The sequence below is a fragment of the Aspergillus alliaceus genome (genome assembly GCF_009176365.1).
Source record: "Aspergillus alliaceus strain CBS 536.65 unplaced genomic scaffold BDW43scaffold_33, whole genome shotgun sequence".
Classification (NCBI taxonomy): domain Eukaryota; kingdom Fungi; phylum Ascomycota; class Eurotiomycetes; order Eurotiales; family Aspergillaceae; genus Aspergillus; species Aspergillus alliaceus.
In genome coordinates, this window is record NW_022474716.1 from 374,155 (window position 1) to 386,194 (window position 12,040).

A 12,040-nucleotide genomic window follows, 5' to 3' on the forward strand; every position below is an offset into this window, starting at 1 on the left:
GGGGGGGGGGGGAAGAAGCGCAAAAGGAGGACAATCTGTACGTAAAAGTCCCGTCAAGTGACACGGATCCAAACTCCGGATGACCGAAAGGTGACGGACAGGGAAGGAGAGGAGTCTGTGAGGAAACAAAAGTAAAAAGAAGAAAACGAAGAATTTAAAGGGTGGTAGGAGGAAAGACAAAATAAAAGAGAAGAGGCAAAGAAAAGAAAAGGAAAGAAAAAAAAAATTCCGAGACAAAAGAGGGGAGTTCCCCAGGCTGAATCCATGTCGCACGAATAGAAACAAAGGACAGAAGAGATCCTTATCGACTCTAGGGCTTCGCACCACTCACGGCTCCCCCAGCCCTACCAATCCCGGTTAGATGGGCTGATGCCGAGAGGGTGAATGCTCTGCCCCATTGCCTTACCCGGATTGGATTGGTTGGGTCGAAGGCGTTTTTTGTGGCTGAGAATTCGAGGGGACAAGATGGGAAATACGGGGTGTCCTAATCCAAATCCATACTGATGCTATTCAGCCATCCCGGACCACACGTGGTCTTGCTCACCGGCCATTGGTACGCCTCTAATCCACAGCACTGTCAGGGGAGGTAATCATGCCAATCATTGGCAGCGTCCTCGCTAATAGGGTTGGCCGCCCCGACCCCAAGGGCTGGGCGGAGGATGCGCTAGTTTAGATGTCTCCCGCGTCCCCGAGCGCGGCAGGCAAAGATGGCGGTTTAGCCGGTGGAGGCAAGTTTCATCCCTCAATCTATCTCCCTGCAGCTTATCTCCCGTCGGATTTAACACTCGAACGACATTGGGTGGAGCCGCCGATGTACAACCGGGTGGTAACGCATCCAAGAGCTCGCACTTTCGGACAGGGAATTCGGCTCAAAGAAGGAATAGCACTCAGGGTGTTAACCTAGCAAGTCCCTCTGTAAACTCAGAGGTCGCCCGCTGCCGCTATTCATACTTAATCGTACAGAGCTTTTAAGTCCCATATAGAAGAATTATCAGATTGTTCACTATTAATTACACAATATCCTAAACCCAAAGACATCCGAAGATCGGAGGACTGAAAATTGGTCGATGAAGCCATTGATTATTCTACATTTTCTTTTTAAATCATGTCTTCCATCGCCGGGGTTGCAATACAGTTCGGTGCGCACCGTTCCGCTTTACGTATATAGTAAATATATTAGGGCTGGCCTTTGCCCCTGGAATTCTTGGCTAGGTGGTATATAATAGTAATGGTCTCCTAAGATGATATGATTATACTAGGCAACCCAATAGGTAAAACACGCAACGTAATTCCACAAGAACCAGGGTTACATGATTACCACCTGGTCATTCTCTGTTACTTAAGATTCTCCCCCATTGGCTGACTCTCACATCCGCTGTCTCTCCACCCCGCTGTTTTCCTCCCCGCTCTCTCGTGTTCCTGGCACTGTTCCCCATCCGGGGGTCTTTCAATCTATATATCCTCGAATTGTAGGAATTATCTCATAGTTTACGTCTCTTACCCCGGCTAGAGCCGTCTATATAGCGTGACTAACGCCCTTCTCTCTCTCTCCGAAGAAAAAGACAGCCAAAGCCAGAATATAGATAATAAAAAAGAAATCCTTCTAAATCGGATCTCTTTATTAAAACCACTTGAAAGTTTTCCATTATCTTTAATAATCTTCTCTCTTCTCTTTCTCTCTTATTCTTTCAGCTCATCCTTCTTCTATCCTGCGTCCGAACCAAAATACGAGTGTTGGTTAGGTGTTGACAAGGACTCTTAAGAAATTCGAATAAGGTATCTTCTTGTAAATTGATTTAAACTAGAACATGCTCTGATCTCTGAGACAGAAAGAGATAGTTACCCTGCCCGTAATAATAATGCTTCCTCAAGGTAACGCTTTTTATAGGAGCGGGAAGCGAATCAACCACACTAGATAATAGATTTTATCAAAATGACTTTTCCAGAACATCTATAAAATCCGGAGAAGTAGATCTACCCCTATCGGTCTTAGTCGAATTACTGGTCTGGATTAGCGAAACTAATAAACAGAGATCGGACTATACTTAGATACCGGTTCTCTGTTTTAGGCGGTTATGTCTATTGTTTAGCGTTATTATTTCAAATTATAGTTAATTAATCTTTTGAGTCTTCAAGGTTTCCCTTTATGGAATCATGTTGATTACCAAATTACCTCTTTCTATATCTTAATCCACTGGATCTGACGACTCAAAACGCGGGCAGTCCCAGAAAATTCTAACCATCTCAGATTAACATCGGCGTACACGCGGCTAAACTTCTTCTTAGCCCTCGGTAGTAGTACCTTACTCAGAATCACCAAGTCCGCCAACCACTCCTCCTTCTTCTCCCGAAGGCCGCTGTCGAACTGTAAAAAGGAATTGCGGTCATCAGATGATTAAAGTCCACGTTAAGCCACTGTGTGGTTTGAAATTGAAGTTAAACTTTAGATGTCGTGAATACGTATATGGAACGGTTTGCATATGCACATTGGGCTAAAATTGATATTCTTGTCCTCGAAGTCGCGGGTCCGATTCTCATGCATAGTATGGCGAGATATAAAAACTCGAAGCCTTAGTAAGTCAACTTGGCCATCTCAGACTTTCAGTCAATACTCAATCAATAGAGGGGGGTGTTGCTTTGTCCCTGTCGCAGATAGCAACCTCAAAGCGGCGATTACACGGATGATCCTGGGTGCGTATGACGAGCTCCTAATGCAGGGCCAATACTACGGATACAGGCGAGAAGCCGGGGGCGGAGAACCCTAGTCTAATAGGGGCCCCCTCTACCATTCTTAAAATTGGAATGAACAGAAAGGCAGGAAGTCAGAGCAAAGCTTTTATACTAGCAGAAGACATGGCACCCACGAGTCCCTTGAGGAACTCTACACATTCAAAACATCTTATCCGCAACGCTCTCTCCACGGTCTAATGCATCAGCCTCCTTCCGCAGTACATCGGCACGGAATCGCCTGAAAGCAGTCTCGATTCTCTTCCTCTGCTCGGCATCAGCCCTGATACTGCGACTTCCACTCGCCGCTCCAGCCATGAACCCTTTGAAGAAGAAATCAGTTAGCAGACCAGTCACTTGTCACACATACTACACGCATCAGTTCATCACACCTAGCTCTCCACCCAAAAATAGCCCACCCGCAGAAGCAAAGAAATACGTTGCGAAATCTCCCAGGGTCGTCGGCTTTAGTAGAGGTGTGATATCCGGAATCGACTCTGAGCATATCTCATTTAGTATCCCGTCGCAAAGGAACCGATCGCATTTAATCACATACCCGTTCGACCATCAGCGAAGACCAATTGCGTAGGTCTCTCCTGCGCGCGGAAAGCGTCGAAGAAAGCCTTGCGCGAGCTTCGCAGCCGAAAGGCGACGTACAGACCCAGGCCAATTCCAATCACGGAGCCAATGCCTGTCCAAAGCGACACTTTCGACGCAGCGGATTTGAGAGTGTCGCGATCTTCCTGTCGTAAGTCGTGCTGCATGCGCTCGTCAGCGAGACGGGCCAATTCATCGCTGCGGCGTTTCCGGAAGGTGGCGAAGGGTTCGGGCATGTTTTCGGAGCTGTTCTCTACAGGTATAAAGGTCAATTGATCACACAGAAAGGGGCTGGATGGATGGATGACTTGGAAGTTGAGGAAAGCAGGCGAGAAGTGGAAGAAGTCCATGACGTCACATATTAGGTCATGGTTGCCTTGTTGCCTGGTCAGCATTCAGGCAGTCACCCTGATTGATGCCAGATTGTTAAGGAGACAAGTCTTAGTCATAGCCACCACGTTTGCCTGAGGCCTCCCCGCCGCCAAAAACCTGTGTTTGTTATTTGTACCATCTAAGTAGTCAAAAACAATGTCGTTCCCTCCTGCCTCCGCGGGGCCCAGCGCAGTAAGGACCTATCTGACTGACTTACTCATCTCCAAACATGACACAACCCCCGACTTCGCCCAAGAAGTAGCCGGTCACTGGCGCTTGGGTCGGCCGAATGATCTCCGCGATGCATCGGCCCGATATTTCAGAACGATATTCGGAGACGATGTTGGGCCTTTTCTCTACCGAACCGTCCAGGAGGACATCAAAGAACAGTGGTACAGCTCCTCAGCCGGGGTACGCAACTTCTGTAAGTATCCCATCTGCATAGTTAATCGGAGTTGCGAGATTAATATCTTTAGTAGGGATCATGGTGCTTTCTCTAGTAATATCGATACTGTTTCTGGCTCGGGCTGTACGTGGGAATTCAAGTCAAACAATGGCAGGTAGGTTTAGTGTCCCCTTCTCATGCACCTCTCCTACTCAGAGTGGCTGATCGTCCAGCTTCTTTATTTTACGCCGGCTTGTCCTTTGGGCCGCCCATGGTTTATTGTGGGGTTCAGGATCAGTTCAGTCCCTGGCAATTTGCCCGAACTTTTATCGGGAGTATTGTAAGCTTGCTGACTTTTGCGGCGGCGTTTGTCCATTTCTTAGACCGTTATGCGGTAAAACAGAAGAGGGAAGGCGAGGATAAGACAGAGTGTAGTGGGAAAGAAAAATAAGTAGGCTTGTAGCTTGTTTCTCTGTATATATAGGTAAACGGATGACCAGCGGCCAAAACCCAGCCACTGGCCTAGAAGATGTGCCAATACTCCATAGTTAGATTCTTTTTTAATTTTGGAAAGGGTTCGAGGTCAGGCTTTAAATTTTTTGAATGTGATCTAAGCATCGTTCATCTCATCATTCTCCTTAAGACCCCCCTACTTGTCTTTGAACCATTGCGTCCGTCATTGCGTTCGCTTGCGAGAAGGGAGTGTAAGTATTCTGCGACGGTTCGCGATTAGTAATCGGCGACACGCAGAATGTGCATCACACAGGTATCGTCAGGATCTGCCCTGCGTTATCGGAGGCGAAAGGACAAATTGTCTCGGGGGGCCGTTGAGCCATGCCCGAATGATATGGTCAAGGATATTGAGAGCTTCATTGACAGTTCAGTTCCGTAGAAGAGCGTTAAATCTTTAGAGTCTTGTGTTTAAGACAGCGAGATTGACGGTTTTAGTAGGACGTATAACTAGCCAGAGCGTTGCGAGTTCGACGTCCGGTGCGATTATGTTCCGTGCCCGACTGATTGATTAGTCGGTTTGTGTAGGTGTTCATCGACCAAGGGCGACCCATGTCCTTGATAGATGATCTGTCTCAGAGCGGCCATTTCTGGCAATCGAATTGCAGTTCCTCTTGCGCACAATGGTCGTCAGGCATTTCGAGAAATGGCATTTTCCTTGCCTGTGGCGTTGGAGCCGGGGCAAGGCACGGTTCCAATGCAAATTAGATGTGGATCATCCAAGCAGCAGATCTATGGCTGAGCCTAGAGCTGGGTCGCTAAAAGACAGAGCCGGGTCACCAAGAAGCGGAGCGGAACCCAGACCTACGTAGCTCAGAGGCAGAGCCCATCAAGTGGCTCTTCCTAAGATGGAGCAATATAAATGCTGTTGGCACTAGCTTTGATGTCAAGATTTGATGGCCACATTCAGCCGGTTAATGTGGTTGTTCATCGACCAGTCGGGGACAGAGACCAGCAAAATGGTTCTAACGAAACGATATATAAAACGTACCCCTGTATACTTTCCCCAAGTCATCATAAAACTGATAGCGATATATAAAGCGGTGAGAGCATAAGCCAATTAAAAGACACTATTTGATTGCTGATAGCGCTGGTTTACAGACATGGCCCCACCATTGCCTATCGCGGGGCATTTTATCACCAATTCCGACCCAGATAGTATTGTCAAATTAGCCCACAACGTCTTCAATATGTCGAACACCAAGTACAGAAAACCTGTTGTCCTCTCACGGTGTACTTTAGTGCGCATAATACCCTAACTTGTACTACTGGTACGCACTAACAAGAAGAATAGGACACTAAAGAAGCCAAATGGAAGCGCCTAGTTAAAACGACCTATCGCGACCCCAATGGCATCCAGAGGACCTGGGAGTCCGCCGAAATGCAGGTAAAATACTTCACTAATCCATGTAATAGCCTGAGGTGAATCATCGTAGCTTACCATCGCAACAGACTCGCCCGGCCGATAGTGACTTCGACGGAGTCAGTATGGTGGCTACGCTGGATAGGTCTACCGGTCCGGAGCTGATTCTCCTGAAACAATACCGACCTTCTCTGGACAAGGTGGTTGTCGAGATCCCAGGCGGTCTAATCGACCCTGGAGAGACCGCGGAGCAATGCGCGGTGCGAGAGCTCAAAGAGGAAACGGGGTATGTCGGGGTGGTAGAGAGAATCAGCCAAACATTGTATAACTGTAAGTATCTTTCGGGGTCATTTGATGATGTGAACCGGGTCGCACGTCGGCTGACTATCGGATAGCTCCCGGAATGGGTAACAATAACTTTAAGCTCGCGTATGTGAATGTGGATCTGTCTTTGCCCGAGAATCAGAATCCCAGCCCGGAGCTGGAGGAAGAGGAGTTTATCGAGGTCTTTACGCTACCGATGAAATCACTCTTTGCGGACTTGAAGAAGCTCGAGAAAGAGGGGTACGCCATTGAGACTCGGGTTGTTGCTCTCGCCGAGGGGTTTGAGCTGGCGAGGAAATGGAATTTGTGATGATTCGGCGGGAATGGGCTTAGGATATAGAAACTCCGCCTTCCTGGCAGTCGGAATGGCATTGGCTGGGGTCAGTTCGCTAAGCAATGTGTACATGAATACAATATATATTACGTATCAATATCATCGTGTCAGATCTAAAGACACTGTTTTGGCCCGCTAAACAATCATAAATCACTGATTACTGAATATATGTAGGCAACGGGACTAGGTAGAGGTTCGCATTCTAGCCTTTCTGATTAGAAGCAATGTGTTAGCAAGATATCCGGAACAGATTCCTCACAGGCGAAGTTCATCCGGTGGAAGCAATTACCAAATACGGTAATCAACCCGACTTTCCGACGGAACTGTTCATTTGCCCGTTGCTATATAAAGCACCCCATAGGGCATAGATTGTTAGCTTATAAAGTCTCGGCTTATTATTGTATACTTTTCTTTACTTTCTACTACCGAGTTCCTAATATTATCATTCAAAACAAGCAAGATGTCGTCCAACACTATCACCGTGACCCTCACACAACTAGCCAAAATGATCGACCACTCTCTCTTGCACCCAACCGTGACCGACGACGATATCGTCGCAGGCCTGCGTATTGCCCGCATGAGAAACGTTGCAACCGCCTGCGTAAAGCCATACCACATCCCGCTGGCTAAGAAGGAGCTCGCCGATAGCGACGTCCTTGTCTGCCCTGTCATTGGGTTCCCCCACGGCAACAGTACGACCGAAGTCAAAGTGACCGAAGCGACCGCAGCCGCCAAGGCAGGCGGTGCCGAGATAGACATGGTGGTAAATGTGGGAAAAGTTCTCGGCGGCGACTGGAATTATGTGACGGAAGAGATTCGCCAGATCAACGACGCGGTCACTGCCCAAGGTGCCATTCTGAAGGTGATCTTCGAGAATGACTACCTTCAGTCCGAGCATATTGTGAGGCTCTGTGAGATCTGTACGAAATTGAAGGTCGCCTTCGTTAAAACCTCGACTGGATATGGGTTCGTCAAGCAGAGCGATGGGTCCTACAACTATCGTGGAGCGACAGTCAAGGACCTTAAGCTCATGAGGCAGAAGTCGGGGAAGTGCGTTCAGATCAAGGCAGCGGGAGGTGTGAGAACATTGGATGATTTGCTGCATGTCATGAGCTTGGGTGTGACTCGAATTGGTGCAACAGCAACCGTGGCAATTCTTGAGGAAGCGAAGAAGCGTGGCATTGGCCATGAGCCGGTGGAAGTCTCGTTTAGGCCGATGGCTGAGAACAGCACGGGCGGGTACTGAGAAACCTGTGCATAGCTGAAGGACGTAGTCAAATCCAATATACTTGGCAGTCCAAGTTGCTGAATTACCCGGTTGATGGTTTCGCAGCGTTTAGGGGGGCACATTATCTAGACCCCAGATCCACGTTTGCTCCAGCATCGGAAAGCCTTCGTCGGCGGATTGCCGAATGAATGAGGGATTATGTGACTCTTCTGGATCCGCTGGTGATCGAGGGGCATATATAGATAGTGCTAGTTGAAGTATTAGCGACAGAAGCCAAGAAAATACAGGAATTATTCATACCTTGATCGAAATTATATATGGCCTCGGATAAGGCAGGGTCTCCTGTATATTGAAGGGCACTCTCGCCCATCACGTTGAAAGGGTAGATGGAATCCGCTACGGGTATCTCTGGCTGTTGGTTATGAATAGGATATGTTGTGTCATCTGTATGACGAATATTTGTTGTAGAACCGCCGTTCTCATTAAGTTGAGCTTGTTCGATCCAACCAGGTGTACTGGCACCTCCACCATCATTCGGTCGCGAGAGCCCGATAGGTTTGGACAGGTCAAGCATCACATTGAGTTCTTTCTCAATTACAAGCTTCGTGAGGCGCTTGAGAATGTCCAGTCCTTGGGCAGCAAGAACTGATCGATCCTTTAGTTTCATCTGAATGCCCATGAGCTGATGCATCCCAATTTTTGCATCGCGAGACTGCGGCCCTAGAGGGTCAATACTACTGAGGATACCTAAGGTCACTCCAGCTGTAAAGGTGTGGATGCTGACGAAGGCTGTAGCGTAGGTTTCTGATATGAGATTGACAATCGGATTGGAGGCCATTTGGGCCATGCTCATGGCAGCAGCCCGGCAAGTCTGAAGCGAAGAATGAAAGGGACTTGTGTAGTTCGGGGAAGACTCTGTGTAGCCACTGCGGTCAGAATTAGAGGAATGAGTAACGGCCTTATACGAGAGTAGCGGACGATGAACCAAGATCTTAGCGTTTTCGTAAGCAAGCGTGAGGGTTAGTGCCTGGAGCTGATATATATGGCTTTCAAAAAGGGGGCCTGAGGCACCGATATCGCGGTCAACTGCCTGTGGAGATGAGTAGCTGACATCAGCCGCACTCATATTTTCCCACCGTAGCTTGAAAGGCACCTCTGTGTGCCATTGTCGCAGCTTAGTATCAATCGCGCGGACCTTCTCAATAACATAGCGCGGATCCAAGGTCGAGTGATGCAGGCGGGAACCTTCCGCAGGATCGAGACGGACATGGTACAATTCGGATAAGGCATCCTTGGTTATGACTGCTAGCTTGGACATGAGATATTTGTAAGATAGCAAAGTCACCTCGCCTGTGAGTGGCTCATCAAATGAAGATGACGATTGTCCAATGGGGGAGTTAAATGCAGGGTCAAGCGGTTCAACTTCGCAGTCCGAATCTTTGATGCTGAGGGGGTATCCGTATGTCATTGAGCAGAAGGTTTCAATTTCATAGATAGCCCACCATCCTCGTTTCCTTGTTTCATTCAGCTGGCGTAGGGCAGTGCTTCCCAGGGATGACTGCTGGGAGCTTGAGGACATCTTACGATGAAGCCCTAGGGCCTGAGCTATGCGCAGCCCACAGCCGCACACCGGCCACGCCAGTCGAGGGGCACCGTGGTATAGGTAGTAAGTCCCAAGTAACACGCACATCTGTACAACCTCTAGGGAGCCAACCGAAACTATGTCCAACAAACGTGTTCTCACGGCAGAGAAAATCTGCTCTTTAAGTTTCTCTGGGTCTATACCGTACGTAGCCAATAGATGGCGGCGATGTTCCCCAGTATATTGGAGCCCGATAGCGATGACCAATAGAAACGTGCTTATAAAGCCCAAATCCCGGGGACAATTTGAGGTTCGCGAGCTCGCTTGCTTGTAAAGCTTTGGCCACCGTTGCCGAAATGTATCTTGGTGGAAAATAAGCATGAACCAGTGCACTCGGTCAAAGTAGGTATCTACAAGCAGAGCCGCAGCCTCCTGGACTGGAAGGAGTGACATGAGGTCCGAAACGGCGGATTGAGATGAGTACGTTAACGACCGCATTACTGGAGGAAGGCGACTTGTTGCCGGTGCGACACGATCACTCGCGGCAACCTTTACCGAGGTTGCTTCTTCTGACACGTCGGACTCAAAGTCATTCAGCTGGGCTCCAGGAATAGCGTTGGTCGCCGCAGTTCCAGGTGTAGCTGCATTGTGCAAATGAAACGCCTATTAAGGGTTAGCAACCAAGAAGCCGCGAAGAAAAAGAATGAGTACATTACCCCATCTACTAGGGCCATCGTCGAGCTAGAATTCCACGATTGATGATTGCCCGACGCGGACGGTTGGTGGACTATCGTACAATTTTCTTCCTCATCTATGGAGCTTGGTTGAGCTGCGAAAGACGAACGATGAGAACCACTATGCGATGGAGTGATCGCCTCTACTGGCTCAGCAACCACAGTACGGATCCGTTTGGCAGCTGGCTCCGATTCCAGGGCTTGGTCTTGTTGGTAAGCCCTCCAGCGGGCAGGAGTCGTATTTTGACAATCCACACCTGCCCTTCTGCATAAAGTACATGGGCGGCTTATATCGCACTACTTCAACGCGTTAATGCAACTGCAAAGGTGGTCTCCTGAAGGACGCTGACCTTCAGTTTCTGGCGGCGACATCGTTGGCAGGCGCTGGAGACCTTCTTGCTAGCACTACCAGCCATATCTATCAGCCATAGCCTACGCGTGCTGTATAAACGAGAGTTATCACGCCGTTAGGTTTAGCCTTGGATATCGAGATGGGGAATCATAAACACGGCATGTCTATCTTGTTGGAGTGGGCACGGGGCTCGGAGGAACGTGTTTATCCCGTTGAGTGCCAGATATCTCAGGCGACAGTGAACGGGTGCCTTAGTCATCTATGAGGATATTGAACCATAAGATTGAAGTTTATAAGCCTAGCTACTAAGATAATACAGCATCTCAAGTTTATATCGCGGACTTAGCTCTGCCGAATTAAGGTAGGAATTGAATTAGGGAGCTAGGAATAAGGTCTCACAGTTCCTACAAACTGCACTTCCCACAATACGGTGCTGTGGTGCTGTTTCCAAATGCTCAAGGTTGGCCGGCTCATGTTATGGCTCTACAGTGGGAGCATATCTAGATTATTTAGTTAAACCAAATACAGTTAGTCTTCCAACTTGCAGTCATAATTTTATCTTAAAAATATGGATATATTCTGTACATACCGTTTCTGTGCCCGTAAAGTACAGATATAGTATAATTTTCCAAATCCACTGGGTATACTGAGTCCAATGACTCCGAAAAAAGTATAGGCAACGTGCCACTATGGTTCAGGCCACTACAGGCACGGTTATGGTGGCTGTCGGTGCAGTATAGGTTCGAGGCATTGATTTAGGCGGCTGTATGTGAAGTAGAATGGTAATGTACCGAGTTGTTGAACCAACATATACGACTAGACCACCAAAATGCCCGGACATTAGAGGTGTCCTGATTCTCGATATTTCAATGGAACCTTTAGGTTGATACTTGGATAAGGCCTCGTGAGTTATTCAAGATGGAAACCATGTGCACCTAGAGAAAGGAGACGTTGTCCTTGACGATGATACGTGCGTTGAATTATCTGGACTTGACTACCTGGGTATATAGACCATCCTGCCTGAGAGATACGAGCTCAGCTAAGGTCTCACTGCTCCTGCAAACTGCACTACCCACATTACGATCCTGCGCTCGAATGTTCTAGGGTCGACCGATTCATGTTCTGGTTGGAGTGAGGAACGTCGTTGGAAGGGGCTCAATTCGAAGAAACTAGTCGATTTCACGGACACCGATATCACCTCGACTGGCATAACTGGAAATTCTATATATGACAGCTATTAGCTGAAAGTTCTTGATATACGTAGGTTGTAAGACAGGATAGATACCTACTAACGTGCGTGACTCCAAAAGTGTGCCAAAGAACGATTCTTCGTTTTCAACATTCTCATCCCGTCGTGCCCATACACCCAAACCAGTATCCTCTCGGCTTTAGTTGGTGAACTCGTCGGCAGCCTAAAAGTGTTTGTCACAGTAGGATGTGACTCAGGTAGGCTTGGATGAGAAGTATCCACGTTTTTAGTTGAATGTGTCAGGCCCCATCATCAGCATCTGACTTGGTAGTACATGTAGTTT

The 12,040-nt window shown here is 48.1% G+C and overlaps 5 protein-coding genes across 5 annotated transcripts; 3 read left to right on the forward strand and 2 right to left on the reverse strand.

Moving 5' to 3' along the window:
- Positions 1 to 2,889: 2,889 nt before the first annotated feature.
- BDW43DRAFT_312913 (uncharacterized protein) lies at positions 2,890 to 3,674 on the reverse strand (the record flags this gene model as incomplete). The annotated part of the gene is made up of 3 exons (XM_032047467.1): positions 2,890 to 3,050; positions 3,120 to 3,224; positions 3,284 to 3,674. The coding sequence occupies 3 exons, from the start codon at positions 3,672 to 3,674 to the stop codon at positions 2,890 to 2,892; spliced, it is 657 nt and encodes a 218-aa protein (XP_031898530.1).
- A 116-nt stretch (positions 3,675 to 3,790) lies between these two features.
- BDW43DRAFT_282113 (uncharacterized protein) lies at positions 3,791 to 4,663 on the forward strand. Its single transcript, XM_032042593.1, has 3 exons — positions 3,791 to 4,120; positions 4,176 to 4,256; positions 4,315 to 4,663. Exons 1-3 carry the CDS (start codon positions 3,853 to 3,855, stop codon positions 4,530 to 4,532), a joined length of 567 nt encoding a protein of 188 aa, XP_031898531.1. The 5' UTR covers positions 3,791 to 3,852; the 3' UTR covers positions 4,533 to 4,663.
- Positions 4,664 to 5,733: 1,070 nt separating this feature from the next.
- On the forward strand, positions 5,734 to 6,730 carry BDW43DRAFT_282115 (NUDIX hydrolase domain-like protein). The gene is made up of 4 exons (XM_032042594.1): positions 5,734 to 5,832; positions 5,886 to 5,978; positions 6,044 to 6,284; positions 6,350 to 6,730. Exons 1-4 carry the CDS (start codon positions 5,782 to 5,784, stop codon positions 6,586 to 6,588), a joined length of 624 nt encoding a protein of 207 aa, XP_031898532.1. The 5' UTR covers positions 5,734 to 5,781; the 3' UTR covers positions 6,589 to 6,730.
- Positions 6,731 to 7,002: 272 nt separating this feature from the next.
- On the forward strand, positions 7,003 to 8,151 carry BDW43DRAFT_282118 (2-deoxyribose-5-phosphate aldolase). The gene has a single exon (XM_032042595.1). The coding sequence runs from the start codon at positions 7,073 to 7,075 to the stop codon at positions 7,856 to 7,858; it is 786 nt and encodes a 261-aa protein (XP_031898533.1). The 5' UTR covers positions 7,003 to 7,072; the 3' UTR covers positions 7,859 to 8,151.
- BDW43DRAFT_320692 (transcription factor domain-containing protein) lies at positions 8,037 to 10,598 on the reverse strand (the record flags this gene model as incomplete). Its single annotated transcript, XM_032049140.1, has 3 exons — positions 10,507 to 10,598; positions 10,139 to 10,453; positions 8,037 to 10,085 (listed from the first exon to the last, which is right to left on the reverse strand). Exons 1-3 carry the CDS (start codon positions 10,570 to 10,572, stop codon positions 8,037 to 8,039), a joined length of 2,430 nt encoding a protein of 809 aa, XP_031898534.1. The 5' UTR covers positions 10,573 to 10,598.
- Positions 10,599 to 12,040: the final 1,442 nt, after the last annotated feature.